General features: G+C 37.3%; 1 protein-coding gene and 1 pseudogene across 1 annotated transcript; both read left to right on the top strand.

Moving 5' to 3' along the window:
- Nucleotides 1–5,264: 5,264 nt before the first annotated feature.
- LOC110288078 (UDP-glucuronosyltransferase 2B17-like) lies at nt 5,265–20,075 on the top strand. Its single transcript, XM_085836820.1, has 6 exons — nt 5,265–6,030; nt 8,080–8,228; nt 10,077–10,208; nt 17,730–17,817; nt 18,238–18,457; nt 19,538–20,075. The coding sequence occupies exons 1-6, from the start codon at nt 5,307–5,309 to the stop codon at nt 19,815–19,817; spliced, it is 1,593 nt and encodes a 530-aa protein (XP_085692946.1). The 5' UTR covers nt 5,265–5,306; the 3' UTR covers nt 19,818–20,075.
- A 16-nt stretch (nt 20,076–20,091) lies between these two features.
- On the top strand, nt 20,092–27,228 carry LOC110288079 (EGF domain-specific O-linked N-acetylglucosamine transferase pseudogene; annotated as a pseudogene).
- The last annotated feature ends 582 nt before the right edge of the window (nt 27,229–27,810 follow it).

The following is a 27,810-nucleotide window of genomic DNA, read 5'->3' as shown; positions in this document are numbered from 1 at the left end:
ATCATCTCGTTAGATGCGGAAAAAGCATTTGACAAGATCCAACACCCATTCATGATAAAAGTCTTGGAAAGATCAGGAATTCAAGGCCCATACCTAAACATGATAAAAGCAATCTACAGCAAACCAGTAGCCAACATCAAAGTAAATGGTCAGAAGCTTGAAGCAATCCCTCTAAAATCAGGGACTAGACAAGGCTGTCCACTTTCTCCATACCTATTCAACATTGTACTTGAAGTCCTAGCCAGAGCAATTCGACAACAAAAGGAGATCAAAGGGATACAAATTGGAAAAGATGAAGTCAAAATATCACTTTTTGCAGATGATATGATAGTATATATAAGTGACCCTAAAAATTCCACCAGAGAACTCCTAAGCCTGATAAACAGCTTCGGTGAAGTAGCTGGATATAAAATTAACTCAAACAAATCAATGGCCTTTCTCTACACAAAGAATAAACAGGCTGAGAAAGAAATTAGGGAAACAACACGCTTCTCAATAGTCACAAATAATATAAAATATCTTGGCGTGACTCTAACTAAGGAAGTGAAAGATCTGTATAATAAAAACTTCAAGTCTCTGAAGAAAGAAATTATAGAAGATCTCAGAAGATGGAAAGATCTCCCATGCTCATGGATTGGCAGGATCAACATTTTAAAAATGGCTATCTTGCCAAAAGCAATCTACAGATTCAATGCAATCCCCATCAAAATTCCAACTCAATTCTTCAATGAATTAGAAAGTGCAATCTGCAAATTCATCTGGAATAACAAAAAACCTAGGATAGCAAAAACTCTTCTCAAGGATAAAAGAACCTCTGGTGGAATCACCATGCCGGACCTAAAGCTTTACTACAGAACAATTGTGAAAAAAAACTGCATGGTACTGGTATAGTGACAGACAAATAGACCAATGGAATAGAATTGAAGACCCAGAAATGAACCCACACACCTACGGTCACTTGATCTTCGACAAAGGAGCTAAAAACATCCATTGGAAGAAAGACAGCATTTTCAACAAATGGTGCTGGCACAACTGGTTGTTAACATGTAGAAGAATGCGAATCGATCCATTCCTATCTCCTTGTACTAAGGTCAAGTCTAAGTGGATCAAGGAACTTCACATAAAACCAGAGACACTGAAACTTATAGAGGAGAAAGTGGGGAAAAGCCTTGAAGATATGGGCACAGGGGAAAAATTCATCTCAGTTCCAAACTTTGTCTCTGTAACTCCTTCCCTGGGTGTTTTGTTCCCAATTCTAAGAAGGTGCAAAGTGTCCACACTTTGGTCTTCGTTCTTCTTAAGTTCCATGTGTTTAGCAAATTGTATCTTATGTCTTGGGTATTCTAAGTTTCTGGGCTAATATCCACTTATCAGTGAGTATATATTGTGTGAATTCTTTTGTGATTGGGTTACCTCACTCAGGATGATGCACGACAGGTCCATCCATTTGCCTAGAAATTTCATAAATTCATTCTTTTTAATAGCTGAGTAGTACTCCATTGTGTAAATGTACAATATTTTCTGTAGCCATTCCTCCTTTGAGGGGCATATGGCTTCTTTCCAGCCTCTGGCTATTATAAATAAGGCTGCTGTGAACATAGTGGAGCATGTGTCATTTTTATCAGTTGGAACATCTTCTGGATATATGTCCAGGAGAGGTATTGCTGGAACCTCAGGTAGTACTATGTCCAATTTTCTGTGAAACTGCCAGACTGATTTCCAGAGTGGTTGTACAAGCTTGCAATCCCACCAACAATGGAGGAATGTTCCTCTTTCTCCACATCCTCACCAGCATCTGCTGTCACCTGAATTTTTTATCTTAGCCATTCTGACTGGTGTGAGGTGGAATCTCAGGGTTGTTTTTATTTGCATTTCCCTGATGATTAAGGATGTTGAACATTTTTTTCAGGTGTTTCTCAGCCATTTGGTATTCCTCAGGTGAGAATTCTTTGTTTAGCTCTGAGCCCCATTTTTTAATGGGGTTATTTGATTTTCTGGATTCCACCTTCTTAAGTTCTTTATATATATTGGATATTAGTCCCCTATCTGATTTAAATTGAGTCTACTTAGTCTTGCAAGGATGTGGCTAGGAATAATGTTAAGGTTTGTTCTGCTGCTTTGTATTGTAATACTAAATAGTAGACCCCAAGGTCTGCTTGCTCTCAGGTACAAGGAGTTCCTCACATACAGCAAGTGATGTTATGTAACTTTGCCCCACATAACAAGTTATTCATTATTCATCAAAAAGATACCTACTGCTATGCAGAGGAGGTAGGCATAAATTTGGTGCACAGACTTCGGTCTGAAGCAAAGTCCATGAGGAAAAGGCAGAAGTGGAGGAGGAGGAGGAGGAGGAGGAGGAGGAGGAGGAGGTAGTGGTGGTAGAGGGGGAGAGAGAAGAGGAGAGGAGAGGAGAGGAGAGGAGAGGAGAGGAGAGGAGAGCAGAGGAGAGCAGAGGAGAGCAGAGGAGAGCAGAGGAGAGCAGAGGAGAGCAGAGGAGAGCAGAGGAGAGCAGAGGAGAGCAGAGGAGAGGAGGGGAGAACAGAAGATGTTATGGGTTAGTTGAACCATGAGAAAATGATGATGAAGCCTGACCAGTTGGAAGAGATGCAGCCCAAATGGAAATTGCCAAGTTATAATTCAGGCTTATTCACAAAGTTGTAGATACAGTGGCAGAGGGGGTTGATACATGCCCAGCTCTAGTACTATTAAGGTTAGTTTTAATTATAAAGGCTTTGTGTCTTTTATTTGGGAATCGAATGGAATGATCAAGTATAGGTAGAAATTCCCCCATTAAATATTTACCACAATAGTATAAAGCCATCTCCTGAGTAATGGCTAGACTTCTCATTCTGAAGCTCCTGACGTCATCCATAGTAGCAATCACCTGTCACTAACTCCTCAAGTAGGAATGGGAATTCATGTGTCTCTATGGGCTATGGTCTTCAATCTTGGGAAAGTTTTGAGCATACAGTCATTACTACTGGGATTTGTATGTGCAACAGTTGTTCAGAAAATTTTAGCCACCACATCAATGTTGTGGAATCTCAACATATCCCTTTATGCTTTGGTACTATATGGAAGAGGCCAGTGAAACATCTGTTTTAATTTTCATCCTTTTCTGACTTTGCTGAAGAGAGAACTGAATGAGATAACTATGTCTCAAGAAATTCTTACAGACTTGTCAGGCTGTTTATGGTTTACTGCAAGTATACCACAAAATACTTGTCATACACTTATATTGCAGAATTGGATTTCATGACTATATGAATCAACACATATTCAAACATTTTTCATTCAATATGTGCTGTGGACTGGACTCAGTTGGTTTATCAACTCGCAGGGAACCAGGATTTCAGTAATCAGGTGGACAAGGAGTAGGTGGGATGACAAATAGACATGAACATAAGGGAGTCTTGATCTGAATGTAATGTTTTAAAGTGAGCATCAGATTTATATTACAGAAGAAAACTAAGAAGTTAGGTGACACATCAGCCAAGGTGCATTGAAGTTATCTGACACAAAACAGATAAAATGTAAAAATAAAAAATGTATACAAAAAGTCTGACAGGAACCAGGCAGTATTTACAATTAAGATAAGATCAGCCCCTTCTAAAATCTGCTATTGACAGGAGCCAGGTGAGGATTTCACACCTTAGTCACAATTTATTCTATTCCTCTGAGCCTTGTAAAAGCTTGTACCAGGGTGATTCTGCTCTTCCTGACATTTTCATGAATAAAGCAATAATGTAGTTCCTCCTAAAAGCACAACCCTCCTTCTTCCTAGGTTATTGTAAATTCTTGCATATGGGAGTAAGGGTCTGTATGGAATATCCTTTTGTCTGAAGAACTCACCAATGTTCGTTTGATATGCAATGTAGTCTACCATACCTGACTGTAGGGAGGATTCCTAGTTTACTATTTTCAACTAGCCCTGAGATTACTAACTCCTATCTGGAAAACTGTGAGATTCCTGTTTACTGTCAACACTGGAACATTTCATCTGAATGAGGAACAGTCTTATGAAATTCCAGCCCAGGGTTGACTCCAGGGCTCCTAGGACATTGGTGAAGGCCAGGAAGCAAAGTTCAGTCTAGCTTTGGTATTTGACACATTATTTCTCAGAGGTACCTATAATAAAACAATACTGAAAGAAAGCACACAGATCCATTCACCAGCTAATGCAGGGACAAATTGAAGCATTCGTGTTACAGGATGCCAAGGCTCTAGGACACTATGTTTCTATGAAATTTTCGCCTTGGGACTGCATCAAAGTTTTGGGGGCTGCCATGCAGTCTTCACTGGAGTGGGTGTGGCATTTCCCCCTATGTATAATTTTTTAGATGAAGTTTTAGAATGTCCCACCTCAATCTCAGAAGAACTCTAAAGATAAGTGGAAACACAATGATTACTAATAAAATAATGTCAATTATAATAGCAAGCAAGATTATATACTGAACCCAATCTAAGGGATTTAATGCACTTAGATTATTTTTTAAATCGCTGGCTAATTTTTCAGTGTTCTAATTACCAAAGGGCTTCTGTTAATATCTGAAATTTCTATCTTTAATTTCTCTATAATATGTGAAATATCTGTATTTTTCCACACTCCCTACAAATGAGCCTTAATCTTTCCCCTATTAATGGTTGCATTATAAGTTAATGGCGTGACAGATATATATTGAAATGAAGCACGACCTTTAGTAGCTAACCTAACCTAATATTTGCTATATCTTGTCCCCATCTATTGTTAACATATCATCATAGAGAACTGTAGCTAACTTTCAAACATGTCTACAAAACTGTGTAGAAGCAGCCTTTTAAATGAAGTCTGTTATTTCTAATATTGGATTGATTATTGGAACAGTCCATGATTGAGTCAGAATAATTGGTCACATTAAAGGAAGGAGAAGAATCATCATGACATTCAACTATGTAAATTAATAAGCTTTCAAGGTCATATAGAGGAGAATTCAAAGACCAGCCATATTATGATGTCACTAATTTTGTGAGGCAGCTTAGAATATTCTATTATCTATGTACCATTAATAATTGAATATGAAATCATTATTTCTTGGCTATTTGAAAACATGCCACCATAAGAGACATGAATCACTCTCATGGAAACAGGAAATAATTGAAATCATTCTTCAATTCTTTTCCCATCACTATAGTACTGGTCATTTAATTATCAGTTCTGGGAAATGCAAGTTATAGTTTAACCCCTGGGCTGAACCTTCTTGGATAAAATGTCAAGCAGTGACAGAAGCAAATGGACTGTGAAGAGAAAGATTTTGATTTTCAGGATGCCTGTAAAGTGGATTTCTGCTCTGCTGCTGCTACAGATAAGTTGCTGCTTCAGATCTGTGAAATGTGGGAAAGTGTTGGTGTGGCCGATGGACTTCAGTCATTGGATGAACATAAAAATAATACTGGATGAACTGGTACAGAGGGGCCATGAAGTCACTGTTCTGAGACCTTCAGCTTACTATGTTCTTGATCCCAAAACATCACCTGGTCTTAAGTTTGAAACTTTTCCTACATCTGTCAGTAAAGATGATCTGGAAAAATTTTTCATAAAGATTTTGAATTTGTGGACTTATGAGTTGCCAAGAGATACATGTTTGTCATATTCTCCTTTTCTGGAAAATATGTTTGATGAATTATCTGGTTATTATCTAAGTATTTGTAAAGATGTTGTTTCAAACAGAGAGCTCATGACAAAGCTACAGGAATCCAAGTTTGATGTCCTTTTGTCAGATCCGACTGCTTATGGTGGAGAGCTGATCGCTGAATTGCTCCACATACCTTTTCTGTATAGTATTCGCTTCACTGGAGGCTACAAAATTGAAAAATCCAGTGGAGGATTTCTACTCCCTCCCTTTTATGTGCCTGTAATTCTGTCAGGATTAGGTGGCCAAATGACATTCATAGAGAGGGTAAAAAATATGATATGCATGCTTTATTTTGACTTTTGGTTCCACGTGCCTAATGATAAGAAATGGGATTCACTTTACAGTGAATATTTGGGTAAGTTACATTTTTTTTCTCAGTTGCTTGAATACCTAAGTTTCACAAGTGTGTAAATCTTTATGTCCATGAAATAGAAAGTGCAAGAGTCTTTTATAAGTGATCAAATGTATAATGATATAAACTATCAAATTCACAAGCTCTTGTAAAAGGTCATATATTTGATCAAATAGGAGAAGGTATCAGTATCAGTATCAGTCCTGATAGAAGACATTTTGGTTAGCTATGCAATTACATAGAGATGAAAGTAGACAGTCCCTTAGTGATTCTTTACCCATTTACTGAAACGTTTTCCTCTATTTTAATAAGTCACTAAGCAGTTACCAATTGATCTTGATTAATGGAGATTCAACATTGGCATATATTGTTATAATTATGTAACATTGAAGAAGCTATTTTCTCTTGCCTAGGCCAGTGTATTTATTTAAAATGAAAATGTGGGGTCAGAAAACATGGCCAAAGATTTAAGATTGTTTCTGTACAATTTTAGTGCCAGAGCTTTCTTCCTGGGACCACTCATGTACAGTGGCTGAAAACTGCCTGTAACTTCAGCTTCAAGGGGACTGCTGCCCTTTATCATATGCACAGGCACTGGCATAAACTTAACATATACTCATGAAGACACAAATACCTATAAATGAAAAGATAAAACATAAAATATTTTCTTTGTATGTCACTATAAAATCCCCCCATCTTGAAAACTATTACATTATTTCTGAAGCTTAAAAGTGGAACAGAGCCAGAAGCCATGGCCCACACCTTTAATCCCAGCACTTGGGAGGCAGAGGCAGGCAAATATCTGATTTAGAGGCCAGCCTGGTCTACAGAGTGAGTTCCAGGATAGCCAGGGCAACACAGAGAAACCCTGTCAAGAAAAACCCCACCAAAAAAAAAAAAAAATGGAACCAATATTTCTACCAGTCCCACGTTTCCTTATTGGGTCCTTTCCTAAATTCAATTGCAAATGCCTAAATTTTACAGGGGCACGGACAGACATGCTATATTTTCTGAATTCACTTATTTTTTTCTCTTAAAAGTATACCACAGATAAGACTAGCCACAAATTCCTCTTCTCATAAAAGACTAGCCACAAATTCCTCTTCTCATAATTCTGAATGTGTTGAGATTGCTTTATAGTGTAAGTATTATTAAATATCTCAATATGAAAAAATACTAGAAGCATTAACAACTTTTTTTTTTTTTTTTTTTTTTTTTTGCTTTTCGAGACAGGGTTTCTCTGTATAGTCCTGGCTGTCCTAAAACTCACTTTGTAGACCAAGTTGGTCTGAAACTCAGAAATATGCCTGCCTCTGCCTCACGAGTGCTGGGATTAAAGGCGTGCTCCACCACTCCTGGCTATATTCAGTCATTCATAAAACTTAGAGCTCCATGAAAGGAATAAAAACTAGCTAAAAACTATCATGACCCTGAGAATTCTGAGGAGGATACACAGCATTTGACAGTTTTGGTCATGGAATGTGTGTTTATATTTACATAGTTTGGTTTTGTTTTATTTGAAGATTTGGAGAGGAAAAATTGCGAGCTTCTTTATATATACTTAGTGAGTTGTTTCTGTCATTAATTATGGTTTTATATTACTGAGGAAACATGAAATGAGTCTTACGTAATGCTTTAAAAGTAAACACAAAGCCAGGCAGTGGTGGCACATGCCTTAATCCCAGCACTTGAGAGGCAGGGAAAGGCAGATTTCTGAGTTCAAGGCCAGCCTGGTCTACAGAGTGAGTTCCAGGACAGCCAGGGTTACACAGAGGAACCCTGTTTCAAGTAACCAAAACCAAAACCAAAACCAAAAAAAAAAAAAAAAAAAAAAAAAAACCCTTTAAAAGTAAACTCAAATTAACAGGTAACTATATGACCAACAAATCAATTATCAATATGTTATATTACATATAAACATATTACATTTTAAATGCACATGTTCTATATCAAATACAAATTCTTCCAACGTCTTTAAGGAAATATATTTTATACTCAGCAGACAGTCCTGTCAACTTTTCTCTGTCTCATTTTCTTATCTTCTCCAACTAGGAAGGCCCACCTCCTTAGCTGAGACAATGGGCAAAGCAGAATTGTGGCTCATTAGATCCAACTGGGATTTGGAGTTTCCTCACCCAACCTTACCAAATGTTGACTATGTTGGAGGACTCCACTGCAAACCTGCTAAACCCTTGCCTAAGGTAAATATATATTTTTTATCTCTTTTTCATTTCATATCATTTCTGGTGAAATGATTGTACATCTTTCCTCACATGTTTCTCCCAATGATAGAGATATGTGGGAAGTGAAATTAAGATTCCTGGTAAGTAGAAGCTCTACAAACTGAGGAAAGTATATGGCAGACATGAAAAAATTCATATCAGTGAGTTTAGTCATGTAGTGACGGTACTAGAATGATTCACCATTGGGTAACGTTTTTACCAAGCAACCATGAGGATGTGAGTTTGAATGCCAGTGCCCACATAAAAAGTTCAGTGTTTGCAATGGTGTCATCATTTGGAGGCTAATTATGGGATAGATCCCTGGATATGGCAGTCTCTAGATGGTCCATTCTTATGTCTCAGCTCCAAACTTTGTCTCTGTAACTCCTTCCATGGGTGATTGTTTCCAATTCTAAGAAGGGGCAAAGTGTCCACACTTTGGTCTTCATTCTTCTTGAGTTTCATGTGTTTTGCAAATTGTATCTTATATCTCGTATACTAAGTTTCTGGGCTAATATCCACTTATCAGTGAGTATATATCATTTGAATAATTTTGTGATTGTGTTACCTCACTCAGGATGATGCCCTTCAGGTCCATCCATTTGCCTAGGAATATCATAAATTCATTCTTTTTAAGAGCTGAGTAGGACCCTGATATAGCTGTCTCTTGTGAGACTAGGCCAGGGCCTAGCAAACACAGAAGTGGATGCTCACAGTCAGCTATTGGATGGATCACAGGGCTCCCAATGGAGGAGCTAGAGAAAGTACCCAAGGAGCTAAAGGGATCTGCAACCCTATTGTTGGAACAACATGATGAACTAACCAGTACCCCGGAGCTCTTGTCTCTAGCTGCATATGTATCAAAAGATGGCCTAGTAGGCCATCACTGGAAAGAAAGGCCCATTGGACATGCAAACTTTATTTGCCCCAGTACAGGGGAATGCCAGGGCCAAATAGTGGGAATGGGTGGGTAGGGAAGTGGGGGGGGGGGGAGAATATGGGGAACTTTTGGGATAGCATTGGAAATGTAATTGAGGAAAATACTTAATAAAAAAAACATTAAAAAAATTAAAAAAAAAAAGCTTAGTGTTCTAGCATAGCATGTAGGAGCTGAACACAAGTTAATACTGAGTATAGTAACTTGATAAAATGGTGAGATTCATGTTCAATGAGAGACAGTCTCAAACATAATATCTTAAAGTTAATGGAGTAGAACATCTGATTTTATCATGGCCTTTATTGGCTAAAACAAAGGCAGGGAATTTGGAGACATTAAGAAAATACTCTCATTTATACACAATATCAGAAAATCGTCACACAGTATATATTTTTCTCGTGGTTATGATTATTTTATTAAGAACCAAACATTTTATTTATCATAGGAGGAAGAATGCATTAACTTATCACATATGTACATACCACAACATTGATAATATTTCAGTAAACACTAGCTAATAATACTAAACTAACCATAGTAGTAGCAAATTAAACAGCAAGCAAACTTTATAAATTCTGCAGGATGAAAGATAAAATGGAGCTACAATTTTACAAATATTTCACTCACAATACTTGCATTTCTTAGCTTTCATTTTGCCAGAGGAAAATGTTGAGCAGGTTTGTTGCACATATGTGAGTGTACTTCATACTGCTGCCTGTGGTAGGCTGTGCCAGCTCTGTCTTCTGTTTCTTTTAATACCACTATTCTAAAAACTCATAATACTTCAATTTTTTTCCCCTAGGTTTTTGTTTTGTTTTGTTTTGTAAAATTTTCATGAGAGACTTCTCTACAATTGCTATTGTGTGATAAAACAAGTTCTTTATTCACAGGATATGGAAGAATATGTCCAGAGCTCTGGAGACCATGGTGTAGTGGTCTTTTCTCTTGGGTCAATGTTTAGTAACATGACAGAAGAAAAAGCCAACACAATTGCATGGGCCCTTGCCCAGATTCCACAAAAGGTGAGGTAAAGTGCCCATGGTAGGAGAATGTATACTGCTTCCATAAAAGTCCTTGGAAGGTCTGATTCTAGAATTGACTATGTGAAACCTAAAGGTTTGGGTAAGCTCTAATTTAGCTTAGCCAAATTATAAACAGAAACACAAAAGAGATTCTACAATATTAAAGAAGGTATTTTTGACTGCAAGTACCTTGGATATCAATGTTGTGATCTCTGTGGGTACATTCTGAAGTCCTCGCATTATGATGACATTACTGTCAAGGGTGTGTAGACACAGCAAATTCTTCTTGATTTCACACGAAAAGATAATAGTTGTATGGATTTTAGATTCATGTGAATCTAAAACATGTATAAAACTTGTGCAATCAAAAAGCAGACCAAATCTAAGCCAAGCATTCCCTACTGGAAGACCACACATGCAAGAATATTTGGAGAGGATAACTGGCTTCTTATGTTTTGTTTTTTTGTTTTATTTTTGGTTTTGATGATTAAAAACACACAGTTAACACTGCCCAGGTCAAATTAATACATGGAACGTTCTTAATACCATGGCAATTTATAGGAGTATGTAACACAAACTCTAGTGGAGCTAATTTCCTGAGCCTGTGACTTGATACGATCTCACACTGCAGCTCAGGCTAGTGGCTTCAACAGCCAGAAATCATCCTGCCTCAGAAATCTGAGGTAAGAAGGTAGATTATTTTTAAGCCAGAAGTAGGATGTATAGGGAAGGGGGTGATTCATGGAAGATTGGGGTTTGGTGGAATTAATAAGAAAAAAGAATATTATATGAAATTCTTAAAGAAATGATAAAAGATGTCAATCTAACTGTGTGGTCATAGTGATCATTTGGAGATGAGGAAAAAGTCCAGTGTACAGAAGATGCTGACATGTTTTGAATCAGTGGTCCACAGCAATTGCTCTACAAAGGACAAGTGTCTACTTGGGTGAAGTTGGTACAGCAGATGTAATATCTGTGTTTAAATCCCACCTTGTCACCACTCCAGATGACGTGGGAAATTAAAGACATATGCAATAGCCAACTTTATACAGAGAATCAAATCCTTACAGTCTGAGGGTTAAGAAAGGTCATAATAATACATAACACAGGAGTTCTGGTTGCATCCAGTCATAAAGATGTGCTATGTATGACATAAACCTGCATTTCCAATGAGAAACACAAAGGAGAGTTTAAACATTCCTGGATAACAATAGTAAGTAAAAGTGATTAACCTGAGGTAGACCTGCTCCTATCTGCTAGATCTGAGAAGGGGGCCAAATCACATTCCAAAAGTAATCTCTTTGAAGAAACTGAGGTCAAATACCCTTGTCCAGTTTTCTTAGAGTATTTTCACAAGCACTCAAAAATCGTCTCTATTGTGGACCCCTTTCTCATATCTCCTCCTTTTTAATTTTTTTTTGAACACAGAGTATCCAGAGTCATTTTGATTTAATATATGTTCAAATTTACTTGTCTTTGGATGCTTGAGTATACAAAGGATCACAGGTGAAAACAGATGCAGTCACCAGAAAGAGATTCTCAGGTGACAAATGGCATCAATTAACTTCTTCCTTGGTGCATAGGGTCTTTAATTGGCCCAAAGTAGACTGACTTGAATTCTGATGCTATAGTCAAAAATCCCCTTGCTATCTTCATGATGTCTGCCACAATCTTCTTACTCTCCACATCTCTCATTCACCCCTCAGGGCTAGAGGAACCTGAGAGGAAACCAGTGTTTTATTGAAAACATCTGCATATTCTGTGCAAAATTTCGTGAGCCAGCCGGGTTATCAAGGTTTAAATTGTTGAAATCACATAGGCCTGTCTAAAGGCAATTCAGAATGTTCTGTATAGAAATAGTTTTGAGTTCCTGAACATGTATCACCTTCAGGTAAATTTAAAAATAAGAGTAAATGAGGAAAGTACAAGGATATTCCACTAGTTTTGAGATTTTTAATTTATTTTTATTTTTAACATTCCATGTGTTCTTTCAATTATGCACTGACCATGATGATTATAAAGAAGCTTCCAATATGATTTTTATTCTATCCTTTGCAGAAGGTTTTATTGTTTTCTCCTATATTTTATTGAAGTAGGCACGCCCATACTATCAAAAGTTTGGATAAGAAGACTACATTGCAGAAACATTCCCTGAGTATAGAAGTAGAACCCCCTAAAATTAGAATATATATCAATGCACACATGCAGGTTCGGTATCCAAGACAGAAGAGCATAGTAAATTACATCTACTGTCCATAATTATCTAATGATTTTTACCTCATGTGTTAACTGTAGCTATATAAATATGATATTTACAGGAGAACAAGTAGAACATTCTTGTACAATCTGTCTCACTTATCTAAGTGGGATGTGGTATTGTACATGAACCCCAACAGCATTATTGTATAGGTGGTGATGTTCATATTGCAGAAAAGCAAAAATATGACTGCTCAATGCATCATCTTGTTTATTTTGTTCTGCAATAGAAACATGGAGGTTAGAGTGTACACAGTGTGAGTAATAAACACAGGATGAATGGTGGTTTGAATCAGTTGTTATAGATCCTGGAGTAATGGGAGCATGGTAGGATGAGAAGAGGAAATTTAAAGTTTCCTATTCTACTATAGCAATCTGTGTTTGAATCTTGAAAACTCCATAGAGTTCTGTAACTCTCTTTAAAACTGATGTCATTTAGGTGTAAGATAATATATCAAGGAATATATCCATGTAATTGTTGACATTAAATCTTCCCCTGATTTATTAATTGAGCAAGAAGAGAAAGAAAAGTAGTTAGTATTTTATGGCCCTTGTGGTATAAATGGATCCATTCCAGAGGTCTATTTTTTTGGGCTTTAGTATGTATAGGAGACAACTTAGTGGAGAAAGTAAGTGTAAAGGCAGCAAAGGATCCACAATATAAACAAATGCCTCTTTTAGTTTGGATTCAAATAGCTGTAATACTTTTGACCCTCAATATAAAATCAAGGGATATCCAACTCCAATTCTCCTTTCAGAGTTTATATAGTAGGTTAGTCCAAAATTAGGCATTTTCAAAATAGTGTGTAGGCAATTAATATTCCCTAATATTTTTGAAATTTGTTGAGTGTTTTTATTTACTTTTATTAGCTATTTTATTTATATATATTTCATATGTTATTTCTCTTCTCTGTTTTCTCCTCTGAAAAGCACTATCCCATCCCTCCTTCCCTTTGGTGTTTTTTAAATTACTCATTCCATTCATTTACATCTCAAATGATATCCCAATTCCCAGTTAACCATCCACAAGCCCCCACCCCCATCCCACATACTCCCTCTCAGTACCTACCCCTCCAGCATCCCCCTATTCTGGGACACCAAACCTCCAAAGGATCAAGGGCCAGCCCTCCCATGGATAAACAGTCGTTTATCTATGAAAGAAATCGGATTATTACAGTAGTCACTGATGCAAGTTATATAAGAGAAATTGTGGTTCTGATCACCATACCTACTAATTGGTATTTAAAAGCCATAGGTAAATTTATACATTATCATTATTGCCTATATAGTCACATCATGTAGAAAATGTGCTTCATGAGGGAGGATTCAGTAGTACAAATAAGACTGTAAGTTTAAGCACACTAATAAAGGAAAACAATACATAATTAATGGATTTAAATATAAGAGGAACTTTTATCAGATTAATTGATTCTGGAACTGATGTTTCTTTTATAATTATTAAATAGTGATCACCTTAACGGCATATTGTAAAAGTAAATGAACACTGATAGAGTTGTGAACTATGAGCTCTATCAAGATTAGACAGAACTGCAATTTAGAAATTCAGAAAACATAATGTTATTATTAATCTTTTGTGAGGATACTTTCTACAACAATTATTATATCTGAAAATTCACAAAGATCAGATGCTGAGTAATATCAGGGGCAACTAGTAACTAGAACACCTGTTAGTACCCATAAAAAGGACAATTTAAAAACAATCAACACTAAGAGTGGAACAGATTGAAGGAAAGGCTATCCAGGACTGCCCCATGAGGGGGGATCCATCCAATATGTAGGCACCAGATTCAGATACTATTGCTGATGCCAAGAAATGCTTCCTGACAGGAGCCTGATATGGCTCTCTCCTAAGAGGCTCTGTTAGAGCCTAACCAATACAGATGTGGATACTGGCAGCCAACCCTCAGACTGAGCACAGGGACCTGAAGGGAGAAGATAGGGGAAGGACTGAAGAAGCTGAAGAGGTTTGAAATTCCATAGGAAGAACCATAATATCAACCAACCAGGCCACCCAGAGCTTCCAGGGACTAAACCACCAACCAAAGAGTACACATGGAGGGACCTGTTGCTACAGCTGCATTCTGAGCATTGAACTATGATAAGGACAATTTGCTTCTTAAAGTGACCACTTGACCAACATCATTTCTTTTTTTGTAGAACAAACTTCCTAAAACAGGTACTTTTGCTCTAGATTTGTATGTCCCTACGTTTCTACATAACTTCAGAAAGACCATAACAGTTTTTATCTCTCTTTGAGGTTTAATTCTCAGCAGTCTTCATTGTCATTATCAAAAGTGACAATTTTTAAGAAGTCTTGAATTTGCTCCTTCTTTACTTGTTTTTCAATAGTATCTCTGAGTCTCCCTCTGAAATCAGCATAAGGCTCAGAGGAATCATATATTTTACATATTACTAGATCCTAAGTCTGATTCCATATCAGTATTCATGCAGGAAGCCTTAACAACATTTCTAATGTGGAAGAACTGAAGGATGTATATCATGCAACTGATAATCTGCTGATACAAATCCCTGTCGGCATTTCTTTTTTTTTTTTAAATTAGGTATTTTCTTCATTTACATTTCAAATTCTATCCCAAAAGTTCCCCTTACCCTCCTCCCCCCACTCCCCTACCTACCCACTCCCAGTTTTTGGCCCTGGTGTTCCCCTGTACTGAGGCATATAAAGTTTGCAAGACCAAGGGGCCTCTCTTTCCAATGATGGCAGACTAGGCCATCTTCTGATACTTCTGCAGCAAGAGACACAAGCTCACCTGGAGATCCATCCCATAATCAGCCTCAAAACGCTGACACCATTGCATACACTAGCAAGATTTTGCTGAAAGAATCCTAATATAGCTGTCTCTTGTGAGGCTATGCCGGGACCTAGCAAATATGGGAGTGGATGCTCACAGTCAGCTATTGAATGGAACACAGGGCCCACAATGGAGGAGCTAGAGAAAGTACCCAAGGAGCTAAAGTGGTTTGCAACCCTATAGTTGGAACAACAATATGAACTAACCAGTACCAGCGGAGCTTGTGTCTCTAGAGACCCAACTTTTTATGGGCTTTATTTTCAAGCCACATTTGCCAATAAGGAAATTGGAAAGGGCTAAGAACAATTTTAGCAATTACATCAAACCATATGGCAAACATAGTGCATTATTGCTCCAACCAAAAAGATATTCATAACTATATAAAGTAGTAGGTCTATAGGAAGCACAGGTCTTCTTAAAATCTTTCATGATGTACATGTTTAATTCCTAATATACATCTTGTTTTTCTTGAAACTTTACAAGAAACACAGAGCACAACTAATAAGTCCAGTAAGGAATTGATGAATGAATTTCTTTTCCTTACATTAGCCTAGCTTGCCTTGGTTGTAATATTAGCTTTTTTGTAGGCTCTCTTAAATCTTCATTAAACAGGGGAAGAACTCAAGATTAGATCACCTACATAGTTGTCAGTGGTGCTGATTTTGCTTTCCATTTTGCCTTCACTGGGAATTCTTCTTTTCATCTTTTTTTTTTAACCAATTTTAAGGCATCATCATTCTGTTGATGTTCATACAAGGCCTTGGGAATTACTTCCTGGTGATTATTAACCTCCTCATCTTTGTAAAGTTTTTTGTTAACAGTATAACTCAATGCCCACATGACCACTGATTGAAAGGGAATATTTTTCCATGTTTATGTGCTTTTTCCATATTCATTTAGATGCAGTCCCTTACTTCTTCATCTAAAGTATCATCTTCTGTTAACTAGGCATTATAACTGCAAGCAACCTAATAGTTGTGACTTTAATATATGTGCTCCTCTTTTTTTTTTTTTTGTTTTGTTTTGTTTTGTTTTTTCAATACAGGGTTTCTCTATATAGCCCTGGCTGGATGCACAAGCTTGCATAAGGTATAGCTTTTTCTGTATTCTACCTGCTTTTTCTCATTCAACTCTCTCCGTGAGGGTCTCCATTGTTCTATTGCAAAGTCAACTTTAAGTCCCCCTTCATTGCCAATTGTCACAACTCCAGAGACAGAGAGACTTGAGAGAATGCAGCTGATAAGTGAGGCAGACTAAAATCTCATGAAATAGCCAACTTTATTCACAGCATCAAACAAGGCTTATTCTGAGGCTTAAGAAATGTCACATGAGTAAAGGTCAAAGGATTTCAAGCTGTATACAATCACAAGGACAAGTCAAAGTAATAACATATAGAATCAACTCCTATCTGGCATAAATGGGAAAATGACATAGACACATACCAAGAGAAGTCTTGTGTTTTGAAGAAACAAGAATAACAACACTCTTGACCTGTTTTCTTGGAGTATTCTCAGTGGACTAAGATTTTACTCACATGACTCTATTCCTGAACTGTTGCAACACTACAATATGCAAAGGTTCTTCCAGATGGGTCAGATGATTTCATATTTCTATTGGTCAATACATTGATCATTATTTCCAAGAACTCCTGGGCAGAGATAATTCTGGATGGCAAACAATGAAGAATACACAATCAAAGACAAGGAAAATTGAAATTTACTGTAAATAACATAGCACAAATGAATAAACAAAAACTCTAAACTATTTAAAATGTATTTTATTATAATATTAAAACTGGTATATTAGAGTTTTCAAAATAATTTATATAATATAAGTGATTAGTAATTTGCCAATATTCCTTGCAGTTGAATTATGCTGCCATGGCAATGTATTAATATTTCCATGTATCACTTACTATCTCATTTACCTACATATCTCTTTGTGGAAAGTGATGATTGTGTTCAACATGATTGAGGGCAAAAATACAAGCAGAAACTGCTGGTACAGTCTTTGCTCAGTCTTTTAAGAGATCTCATTGCTCACCTCTTGTGACTTCCTCATCTATCCTATGTTCAGATCTGTTTCCTCTCCACTAAAAAAAGATACATTATAAAATAAGGTCTCTTTTGAAAATTATAATTACATCATTTCTTGCTTTCCAGTCCTCCCTCCAAACACTCGCATAAGCATGCCTCCTTGGTCTCTTTCAAATTCACAACATATTCTTTTAATTAATTGTTGTTATATATATATATATATATATATATATATATATATGTGTGTGTGTGTGTGTGTGTGTGTGTGTGTGTGTGTCTACATGTATGTTACATATATATATATGTCTCTACATTTATAATCCTATATATATTCTGTTCAGCCTTTGTAATGTACAATTTGGCTCTACCAATAAAGATTGTCTAATATTTAACAGGTTCTTTGGAAATTTGATGGCAAAACCCCAGCAACTTTAGGACCCAACACGAGAGTGTACAAGTGGCTCCCCCAGAATGACCTCCTTGGTAAGACTCTGGAAAACAAATCGAAATTCATGACTGTGTCTCTGACTCCTATACTTATCACTTTTGACTTCAAAACCTATTTGTTACACTTACTTCATGGATTATTTATTTAGGATAACAAGTTATGAAATGGATTTGGTCTTTACTTACCACTTTTTTTTTCACATCTACTATGGATTTCATCTGTTTGACTGGAAATGAGTATTTCATATTTCAAGTCTCTAGTCATATGCAAATCTGCAAAATAGTTCCCTGAAAATTTAGATTCTTCTAGCTCTGAGACAGAGAAATATTTCAGTGAGGTTATTATGAGTATAACAATCTTCATGAAGAAAATCTCTTCAGTTCATCATAATATACATATCTCTTTTCATGTCTAAGACTGCTAAATAATGTTATCCTGAATTCATCTTATTCTAGGTCATCCAAAAACCAAAGCCTTTATAACTCACGGTGGGACCAACAGTATCTATGAGGCAATCTATCATGGAATCCCTATGATTGGCATTCCTTTGTTTGGAGAACAGCATGATAACATTGCCTATATGGTGGCCAAAGGAGCAGCTGTTACATTGAATATCAGAACAATGTCAAGGTCAGATGTGCTCACTGCACTGGAGGAAGTCATAGTAAATCCTTTGTGAGTATCACCTTTTAAAATGTGGTTCATTCATCCATTCATTCATTATTCATTTATTCACACATTCGTATATTTAGTGTCTTCTTACTGAAAGCCAAACAAATAAGAATTATCCTGAAGGCAATGGTAAGTATAGGAACAGAAATATATTAGGGTATGATTCAGTCCATATATTATTCTCTCTCTTACTTTTTGTTTTCTAATTCCTTCTTATGCTTTATATTTCTTTACTATGGTCCTAAATATGTAACTCTTCTGCTTCATCCTCCACACTGCTTGGCCAAGAATGATCTTGATAGTCCTGTCCAAACACTTCAAAAGAAGGCTTTCATATCTGGTGTGGGACTTTTTAGTAGAAAGTCCTTGGCTATTGGAAAGATGAATGTCAGTTCAGATGAGAAAAGTTCATTAAAGCTATATATGTATGTTTTTGCATAGAATTGGAAGAAAGATATAAATAGTTAATAGTATAATTATTTTTTCAGAATTCTTGTTATTTTCTCCTTTTCCCTCCTCTTCTTCTTCCCCTTGCCTTTCTGTTCTTCCAATTTCCCTTATTACATCACTTAAATTCTGCCATCTACCTTCACATTCTTCATGCCTTTTTTGTATTAACCTCTCCTCCATCTCAAAGGAGCATCTACACTTCCTATCCCTTTATCAGATAAGTTGAATCCTAAACTGCAATTGACTGTAATAGCCTACTAAGAAATGAGGATGTTTTAATAAGAAAAAATATACAATTTTGCTATTGTGATTTGTAAAGAGTAGGAGGATAAGTTAACACCACTGTAAATCCTACCTGTTGTGCTACATTAATCTGACATTTTGAGCTGGAGACTTAGGTCTCTAAGTCACTCTTTTCATAAATATGTTCATCTATAATATTTTCAGCAATAGAATCAAATGCACCTGCATACTTCTCTGTTAAATTTGGACCGCTTTTCTAAGTTTGGATGTGAAAAAAAATGAAGATCAGCAATAATATGTAAAAGTCAAGTCATAGGGCAGCTCAATGGATAAGAACAGGAGTTTTAATGCATTCATTCCATTAATTGATGTCCACTTTCTCTCTTATAGCTATAAAAAGAATGCTATGTGGTTGTCAACCATTCACCATGACCAGCCTATGAAGCCCCTGGACAGGGCAGTCTTCTGGGTTGAGTTTGTCATGCGACACAAAAGTGCTAAGCACCTGAGACCACTTGGACATAACCTGACCTGGTACCAGTCCCACTCTCTGGATGTGATTGGCTTCCTACTTGCTTGTGTTGCAGGCACTGTGGTTCTTACTGTAAAGTGCCTCTTGTTCATTTACCGATTCTTTGAAACGAAAGAAAAGAATATGAAGAATGAGTAGAGTTAATTGTCAATGCACTACATGAATGAACTTTCAGCCTCATTCTAAATTATGAACCACCTTTTAAACACTGATTTGACTCTTTTTTAATCAAGGCACATCTTCTTTATAAATTCTACCTTGTAAGAAGACATATAAATCTGTGAATACTGATACATTTTCAAAAATCACATCTTTTTTTAAATTTCAAACTAATGTAAAAAATTGTATTGTAGAAAAATGGAAAAAAATAAAGATGTACTTGATAAAGTCTTAAAACTCATAGAATATTTCAATGTCGTTTCTGAGATCCCAGTGTTCAGAGTTTCCAGCAGACTGTCAAGAGATGCTTGACAAAGACAGGTCTCTGGAGACAGGTGTGGTGGCTACTGCCTAAAAATATAAGCATACAAATAGTATCTGGAGAGGAAAACATATGATGATTTTGTTTGCCCAGGAAACATTTTAAGTCTACAATGATGTCACTCGGGGACCGCTTATTCCAGTTAGGTTGCTACAACTTCCTGTGTTTTAAAGGTTTTTGACATGAGCTACATTTACACAATTGAGAAACTGAGGTTAGTTTCTCAAGTCTTCATAGGACCAAGGGCATCTCTTCCTACTGATGACCTACAAGGCCATTCTCTGCTACATATAGACCAAGGGCCTTCAAAGGACCAAGAGTCTCTCCTCTGATTGATGACCTAAAAGGCTATTCTCTGCTACATATGCAGCTGGAGCCATGGGTTACTCCATGTGAAATCTTTGATTGGTGGTTTAGTCCCTGTGAGCACTAAGGTTACTGGTTAGTTCATACTGTTGTTCCTCATATGCGGCTACAAATCCCTTCAGCTCCTTGGGTCCTTTCTCTAGTTCCTCCACTGGGGACCCTGTGCTCAGTCCAATGGTAGACTGAGAGCATCTACATCTGTAGTTGTGAAGCACTGGTAAAGCACCTCAGGAGAGAGTAATATCAAACTCCTGTGAGCAAGTATTTGTTGGCATCCATAATAGTGTCTGGGTTTCCTGACTGTATATAGGATTGATCCCCAGGTGGGGCAGTCTCTGGATGGCCTTTTCTTCTGGCTCTACTTCACATTTTACCTCAGTAACTCCTTGCATAGGTATCTTGTTTCTTATTCTAAGAAGGAACAAAGATTCCACACTGTGGTCTTCCTTCTTCTTGAGTTTCATATATTTTGCAAATTGTACCATGGGTACTTGGAGTTTGTAGGCTCATATTCACTTATCAGTGAGTGCATACCATGTGTGTTCTTTTGTGATTGGGTTACCTCACCTAGAATGATATTTTCTAGTTCTACCCATTTGCCCACGAATTTCATAACTTCACTGTTTTTAAAAGCTGGGTAATACTCCATTGTGTAAATGTAGCACAATTTCTGTATCCATTCCTCTGTTTAGGGACATCTGGTATCTTTCCTGCTTCTGGCTATTATAAGTGAGGATGCTACAAACATAGTGGAGCATGTGTCCTTAATACATGTTGGAGCATCTTCTGAGTATATGCACAAGAGGGGTACTATTGGGTCCTCAGATAGTACTATATCCAATTTTCTGAGTAACCACCAAACTGATTTCCAGAGTGGTTGTACTAGCTTGCAATTCCACCAGCAATGGAGGAGCATTCCTCTTTCTCCACATCCTCACCAGCATCTGATGGCATCTGAGTTTTTCAACTTAGCCATGTGACTGGTATGAGGTAGAATCTCAGAGTTATTTTGATTTGCATTTCCCTGATGACTAAGGATGTTGGACCTTTCTTTAGGTGCTTTTCAGCCATTCAGTATTCCTCAGTTGAGAATTCTTTGTTTAACTCTGTACCCCATTTTTATTTATTTTTTTTTATTTATTTATTTTTTTTTTGGTTTTTTTTTTGAGACAGGGTTTCTCTGTGTAGCCCTGGCTGTCCTGGCACTCACTTTGTAGACCAGGCTGGCCTCGAACTCAGAAATCCGCCTGCCTCTGCCTCCCAAGTGCTGGGATTAAAGGCATGCGCCACCACGCCCTGCCTGTACCCCATTTTTAATAGGGTCATTTGGATCTCTGGAGTCTAACTTCTTGAGTTTTTTGTATATATTGTATATTAGCCTTCTGTCAGATGTAGGGTTGGTAAAGTTCTTTTCTCAATCTGTTGGTTGGCATTTTGTCCTATTGACAGTGTCCTTTGCCTCACAGAAGCTTTGTAATTTTATGAGATCCCATTTGTTAATTATTAATCTTAGAGTATAAGCTAATTTTTTCTGTTCAGGAAATTCTTTCTGCTGTGCCTGTGTCTTCAAGGTTTTCCCCCACTTTCTCTTCTATTAGTTTCTGTGTAACTGGTTTACATGGAGGTCATTGATTAACTTAGACTTGAACTTTGTACAAGAAGATAAGAATGGATCAATTTGCATTCTTTCACATGCTAACAACCAGTTGAACCAGCACCATTTGTTGAAAATGCTGTCTTTTTTCCACTGGATGGTTTTAGCTCCTTTGGCAAAGATCAAGCGACCATAGATCTGTGTGTTCATTTCTAGTCCTTCAATTCTATTGCATTGATCTACCTGCCTGTCACTGTACAAATACTGTGCAGTTTTAATTGCAACTGCTCTGTAGTACAGTTTGAGATCAGGAATGGTGATTCCACCAGAAGTTCTCTTATTGTTGAGAATAGTTTTCTATATACTAGGTTTTTGGTTATACCAGATGAATTTGCAAATTGCTCTTTCTAACTCTATGAAGAATTGACTTGGAAATTTGATCGGGGTTGCAATTAGTCGGTAGATTGATTTCAGCAAGATAGTCATTTTTCCTATATTAATCTTGCCAATCCATGAGCATGGGAGATTTTTCCATGTTCTGATATCTTCTTTGGTTTCTTTCTTCAGAGACATGAAGTTCTTGTCATATAGATCTTTCACTTGTTAAGTTAGAGTCACAACAATATATTTTTTTAAATATTATTTGTGACTATATTGAAGGGTGTTGTTTCCCTAATTTCTCAGCCTATTTATCCTTTGACTAGGGAAAGGACACTGATTTGTTTGAGTTAATTTTATATCCCGCTACTGTGCTGAAGCTATTTATCAGGTTTATGAGTTCTCTGGTGGAATTTTTGGCGTCACTGAAGTATACTATCATATCATCTGTAAATAGTGATATTTTGACTTCTTCCTTTCCAATTTAAATCACCTTGATCTCCTTTTATTGTCTAATTGCTCTGCCTAGGATTTCTAGTACTATATTGATCAGGTAGGAAAAGAGTGTGCACTCTTGTATATTCACTGATTTAGTAGGATTGCTTCAAGTTTCTCTCCATTTAGTTTGATTTTGGTTAATCATTTGTGTACATTGATTTTGATATGTTTAGATAAAGGTGTTGAATTCCTGATCTTTCCAAGATTTTTTTCATGAAGGGATGTTGAATTTTGTCAAATGCTTTCTCAGCATCTAAGTAAATACCAGTATGTTTTTTTTTTCTGAATTTGTTTATATAGTGGATTGCATTCATGCATTTCTATATGGAACCATCCTTGCATCCCTGGAATGAAACCTACTTGGTCAGGATGGATGATTGTTTTGATGTGTTCTTGGATTCGGTTAGTGAGAATTTTATTGAGTATTTTTGCATCGATATTCATTAGGGAAATTGGTCTGAAGTTCTCTTTCTTTGTTGGGTTTTTGTGTGGTTTAGGTATCAGAATAATTGTGGCTTCATATAATGAGTTGGGTGGAGGTTCTTTTGTTTCTATTTTGTGGAATAGTTTGAGGAGAACTGGAATTAGGTCTTCTTTGAAGGTCTGGTGGAACTCTGTATTAAACCCATTTGGTCCTGTGTTTGTTTGTTTAGGAAACTATTAATGATGGTTTGTATTTCTTTAGGGGATATGGGACTGTTTAAAGTTTTTATCTGATCCAGGTTAAACTTTGTACCTGGTATCTGTCTAGAATATTATCCACTTCATCCACATTTTCCAGTTTTGTTGAGTATAGGCTTTTGTAATAGGATCTTATGATTTTTTTTTTGATTTCTTCTTTTCCATTGTTTTATCTTCCTTTTCATTTCTGATTTTGTTAATTAGGATACTGTCTCTGTTCCCTCTCATTAGTCTGGCTAAGAGTTTATCTATCTTGTCGATTTTCATTAAGAGCCAGCTCCTTGTTTTGTTGACTCTTTGAATTGCTCTTTCTGTTTCTACTTAGTTGATTTCAGCCCTGAGTTTGATTATTTCCAGCCATCTACTCTTGTTGGGTGTATTTGCTTTTTTTTTCAAGAGCTTTCAGGTATCCTGCAAAACTGCTAGTGTATGCTCTGTTCAGTTTTTTTTTTTTTTTCTTTTTGGTTTAATTTGGTTTTTGTTTGCTTGTTTTGTTCTGTTCTATTCTGTTCTGTTCTGTTTTGTTTTGTTTTGTTTTTTAGTCACCCAGAGCTATGAGTTTTCCTCTTAGCATTGCTTTCATTATGTCCCATAAGTTTTGGAATATTGTATCTTTATTTTTATTAAATTCTAAACTTTTAAAATTCTTTCTTTATTTCTTCCTTTACAAAGTTATCATTGAGAAGAGCATTGTTCAGGTTCCATTTGAAGGTTTCCTTTTCATTGTTATACTTGTTATTGAAGACTGGCCTTAATCTGTAGTGATCTGATCGGAGACATAGGATTATTTCAATCTTCTTATATCTGTTGAGGTCTGCTTTGAGATGGATTATATGGTCAGTTTTGGAGAAGGTACCATGAGGTACTTAGAAAAAGGTAGATTCTTTTGAATTAGGATGAAATTTTCCATAGATATCTTTTAAAACCATTTGACCCAATACTTCGGTTAGTTTCACTGTGTCTCAGTTTAGTTTATGTTTCCCTGATTTGTCCATTGCTGACAGTGGGGGGTTGAAGTCCCAACAATTATTGTGTTAGGTATGTGTACTTTTAGCTTTTGTAAAGTTTCATTTATGAATGTGGGTGCCCTTGCATTTGGAGCATATATGTTCAGAACTTAGTGTTCTTCTTGGTAGATTTTACCTTTGGTGAATATAATTCCTTATCCTTTTTGATGACTTTTGGTTGAAAATTGATTTTGTCCCATATTACAATGGCTACTCCTGCTTGTTTCTTGGGACTATTTGCTTGGAAAATTGTTTTCTAGCCCTTTACTCAGTGGTAGTGTTTGTCTTTGACACTGAGGTGAATTTCCTATACGCAGCAAAATGATGGGTCCTGTTTATATAACCAGTTTGTTAGCCTATGTCATTTTATTGGAGAATTGAGTGATTGATGTTAAAAGATATTAAGGGGTTGTTCCTGAGCTGCTGTTGCCAGACCTCCCTTGTCAAGCTGCAGGCCTGTGGAAATCCAATCAAGCTATACATTCGTGGAGTGCAGTTGGCCATTTTGTGCAAAATAACCGGTAGCACAACCTACTAAAGCTTTCATCTCTGCCAAGTCTTGCCAGAGAAGTTGACTCCAGGAAGACTTTCTGCTAGTTCCTGAAGTTGTACTTTCATGCAGTTTAGGGAACCATCACCCAGCATATGCAAGTGGGTGTGTACCCTCCCTTGCAAAAGCCAACTGGCTGATCTGCTTCTTTAGATTTTCCCCACTGCCAAGGGTTACTTTTTTCTATGAATGTTCAAGTTTTATTAACTGGCAGAGTGCATTGCAGAGCTGTGGATTTGGATACCTGAAATTCAGGACCTAGTACTCCTACTGGTGACTTAGAGGGTTTTAAGCTATCCAAAGCATTAGCAGCTTCAGGGTGATCCTGAGGATTAAAGAGGTCTGCAGGTTGCTATGTTTTGCTGCTTGTCTTTGGAATATTGCTTCATGAAGTCCCAGAGATTGGCCAAGATGAGGCTCATTCTGAGGCTAAAAATGTGCCAGGCAAAGCCCTGTACAGACTACTCCAGCCTCCATCTCCCAGAGAAGTACATTCTGTTCTTGTACAATAACAGGCATATTGCTTCTGTGTGCAGGGAAGATTCCCACTGTCCATATAAGAAATGTTTAGAAAATCTAAACTACTGCTGGGGTTATAACAAATCCTACATATAAGAGTTCAGATTCAGTATCCCCATTTGCAGTTATGTCAACTTGCGATGGACAGATACACTAGAGTCAGCCCAGGACATGTTCTGAAAACAAACTGACTTTGGATATGCCCAAGAGCAGCTGGAGGAGGTAAGAACATTCTACCAGCCAGATAAAGCAAGCAACTCAAGTCTGGTTTGCTTTTATCATCTTCAATATTTTAGAGCTATTGGTCTATACCTTGACTTAAAAAACATCAAGAGAAACTATGACAGATTCAAAGAAGATTTTCTTCAGGGTGATGAAACTGGAGAATACTGTAAATTTGACAGTCATGCACTGGTGTCTGAAGGTCAGCATAAGAGCCCTCTGCAGTCTTACTTTGCTGAGCTACAAAACTACACTCAGCTCAATTTCAGGCCTATTGAAGATGCTAAATGTGACATTGCTTTTGAAAAATCAACACATTTTATGAAATTAGATGCAGACATTAGCATGTACCACTACTTGTATGATTTCCTGAATCTCTATATCACTCATCACATTAACATTTCTTTCAGTTCAGAGGTTTAATTTGTGATGTGGCAGATCAGCTCTTATGCATTCAGTGACCTCTTCTCCAGTACCTGGAAAGCATTTACTTAATATGATAACATACATTTGAAAACCTATGATTCCAAAAAGAGGTCTTTTAAAGAAGCCCTGTTTTTGTTGCTGCCCTGCATGTAGAATGGGCTGTTCTTTAACACACCTCTAATCTCTAGCTGTCAGAATACTGGATTATTTAGAGCCTTCACCCAGCATGTGCTGCATAGGCTGAATACTGGATTATTTAGAGCCTTTGCCCAGCATGTGCTGCATAGGCTGAACCTTACTCAAGAGGAACCCAAGGCTGATAATGTTCGAGGTACCATTCTTGCACCCAGCACAAAACACCAGAAAAATCCTGAACCAAAATGAACTGGTAAACGCATTGAAAACAGTATCCACATTTGAAGTCCATGTGGTTGATTACAAGTACAGAGAACTCGGTATTTTAGATCAGCTCAGGATCATGTACAACATGGAAATATTTATTGGCATGCTCGGAGATCTGGCTGTACCCACATACTTTTCCTTCTGGACTGGGCTGTACTGTTACAACTGTACACTGTGACAATGGGTGCTGTTACTTAGACCTGGCCAGGCTCAGAGGCATTCAGTATATCATCTGGAGGAAGCCCGGCAAAGTGTTTCTTCAAGATAAGGGGCACCATCCAACTTTGGGAAAATTCTCCAAGCTTACCAACTACCCTTTTGATGTAGAATTCTTGCACCTTGTCCTTCAGGTTACAGAACATGTACTGCAACACCCACAGTGGCCATTTAAAACACACACACACACACACCTTGGGTGCAAATAGGCAGACACCCCCAGGGTCCCCAGAGGACTCTCCACATGAACTTAGGATCACTGGTGAGTGGAACACAATACTGGTTACAAACTAATCACGTGGGACCTGAGCTAGCAGCAGGGAAGCAGAAAACCTGCTTGACCAGGGGCACAAGTCCCTTCCGCTAGGTCCAGCTCTGGGTCACCTTGGGCATGAATTGGTAGATACCCCCATGGTCGCCAGAGGATGTTCCATGTGATCTTAGAATCAGTGGAACACAACATCTGTTCTAAAGCAATTGTGATGAGCCTGTGACAGCAGGAGCAAAAACACAGGATCCCTGCCTCACCAGAGGCTCAGATTCATTCTGATCAGTACTGGTTTACCTTGGTTTCAAACAGACCAGACAGCTCCATGGTCCTTAGAGGAGACACCACTTCCAGGCAAGGTAACACTTCCAGTATCTTAGGAAAACAGGATCCTAGTATAACAGGAGCTTGGTCACTCCAGGACTTCAGGGTTCCAGAGGAAGCTTAACTGCCAAGAACTCTGACAGACCCAGAATCTCAAGTTCACAGGAGCTCAAAATCAAAGGATCACAGAGAAAGCTGG

Source organism: Mus caroli, unplaced genomic scaffold (genome assembly GCF_978045245.1).
Source record: "Mus caroli unplaced genomic scaffold, Mus_caroli_1 scaffold_4, whole genome shotgun sequence".
Taxonomy (NCBI): Eukaryota; Metazoa; Chordata; class Mammalia; order Rodentia; family Muridae; genus Mus; species Mus caroli.
The sequence above is the reverse complement of the archived record's forward strand: the minus strand, read 5'-3'. Positions and strand labels throughout refer to the sequence as shown.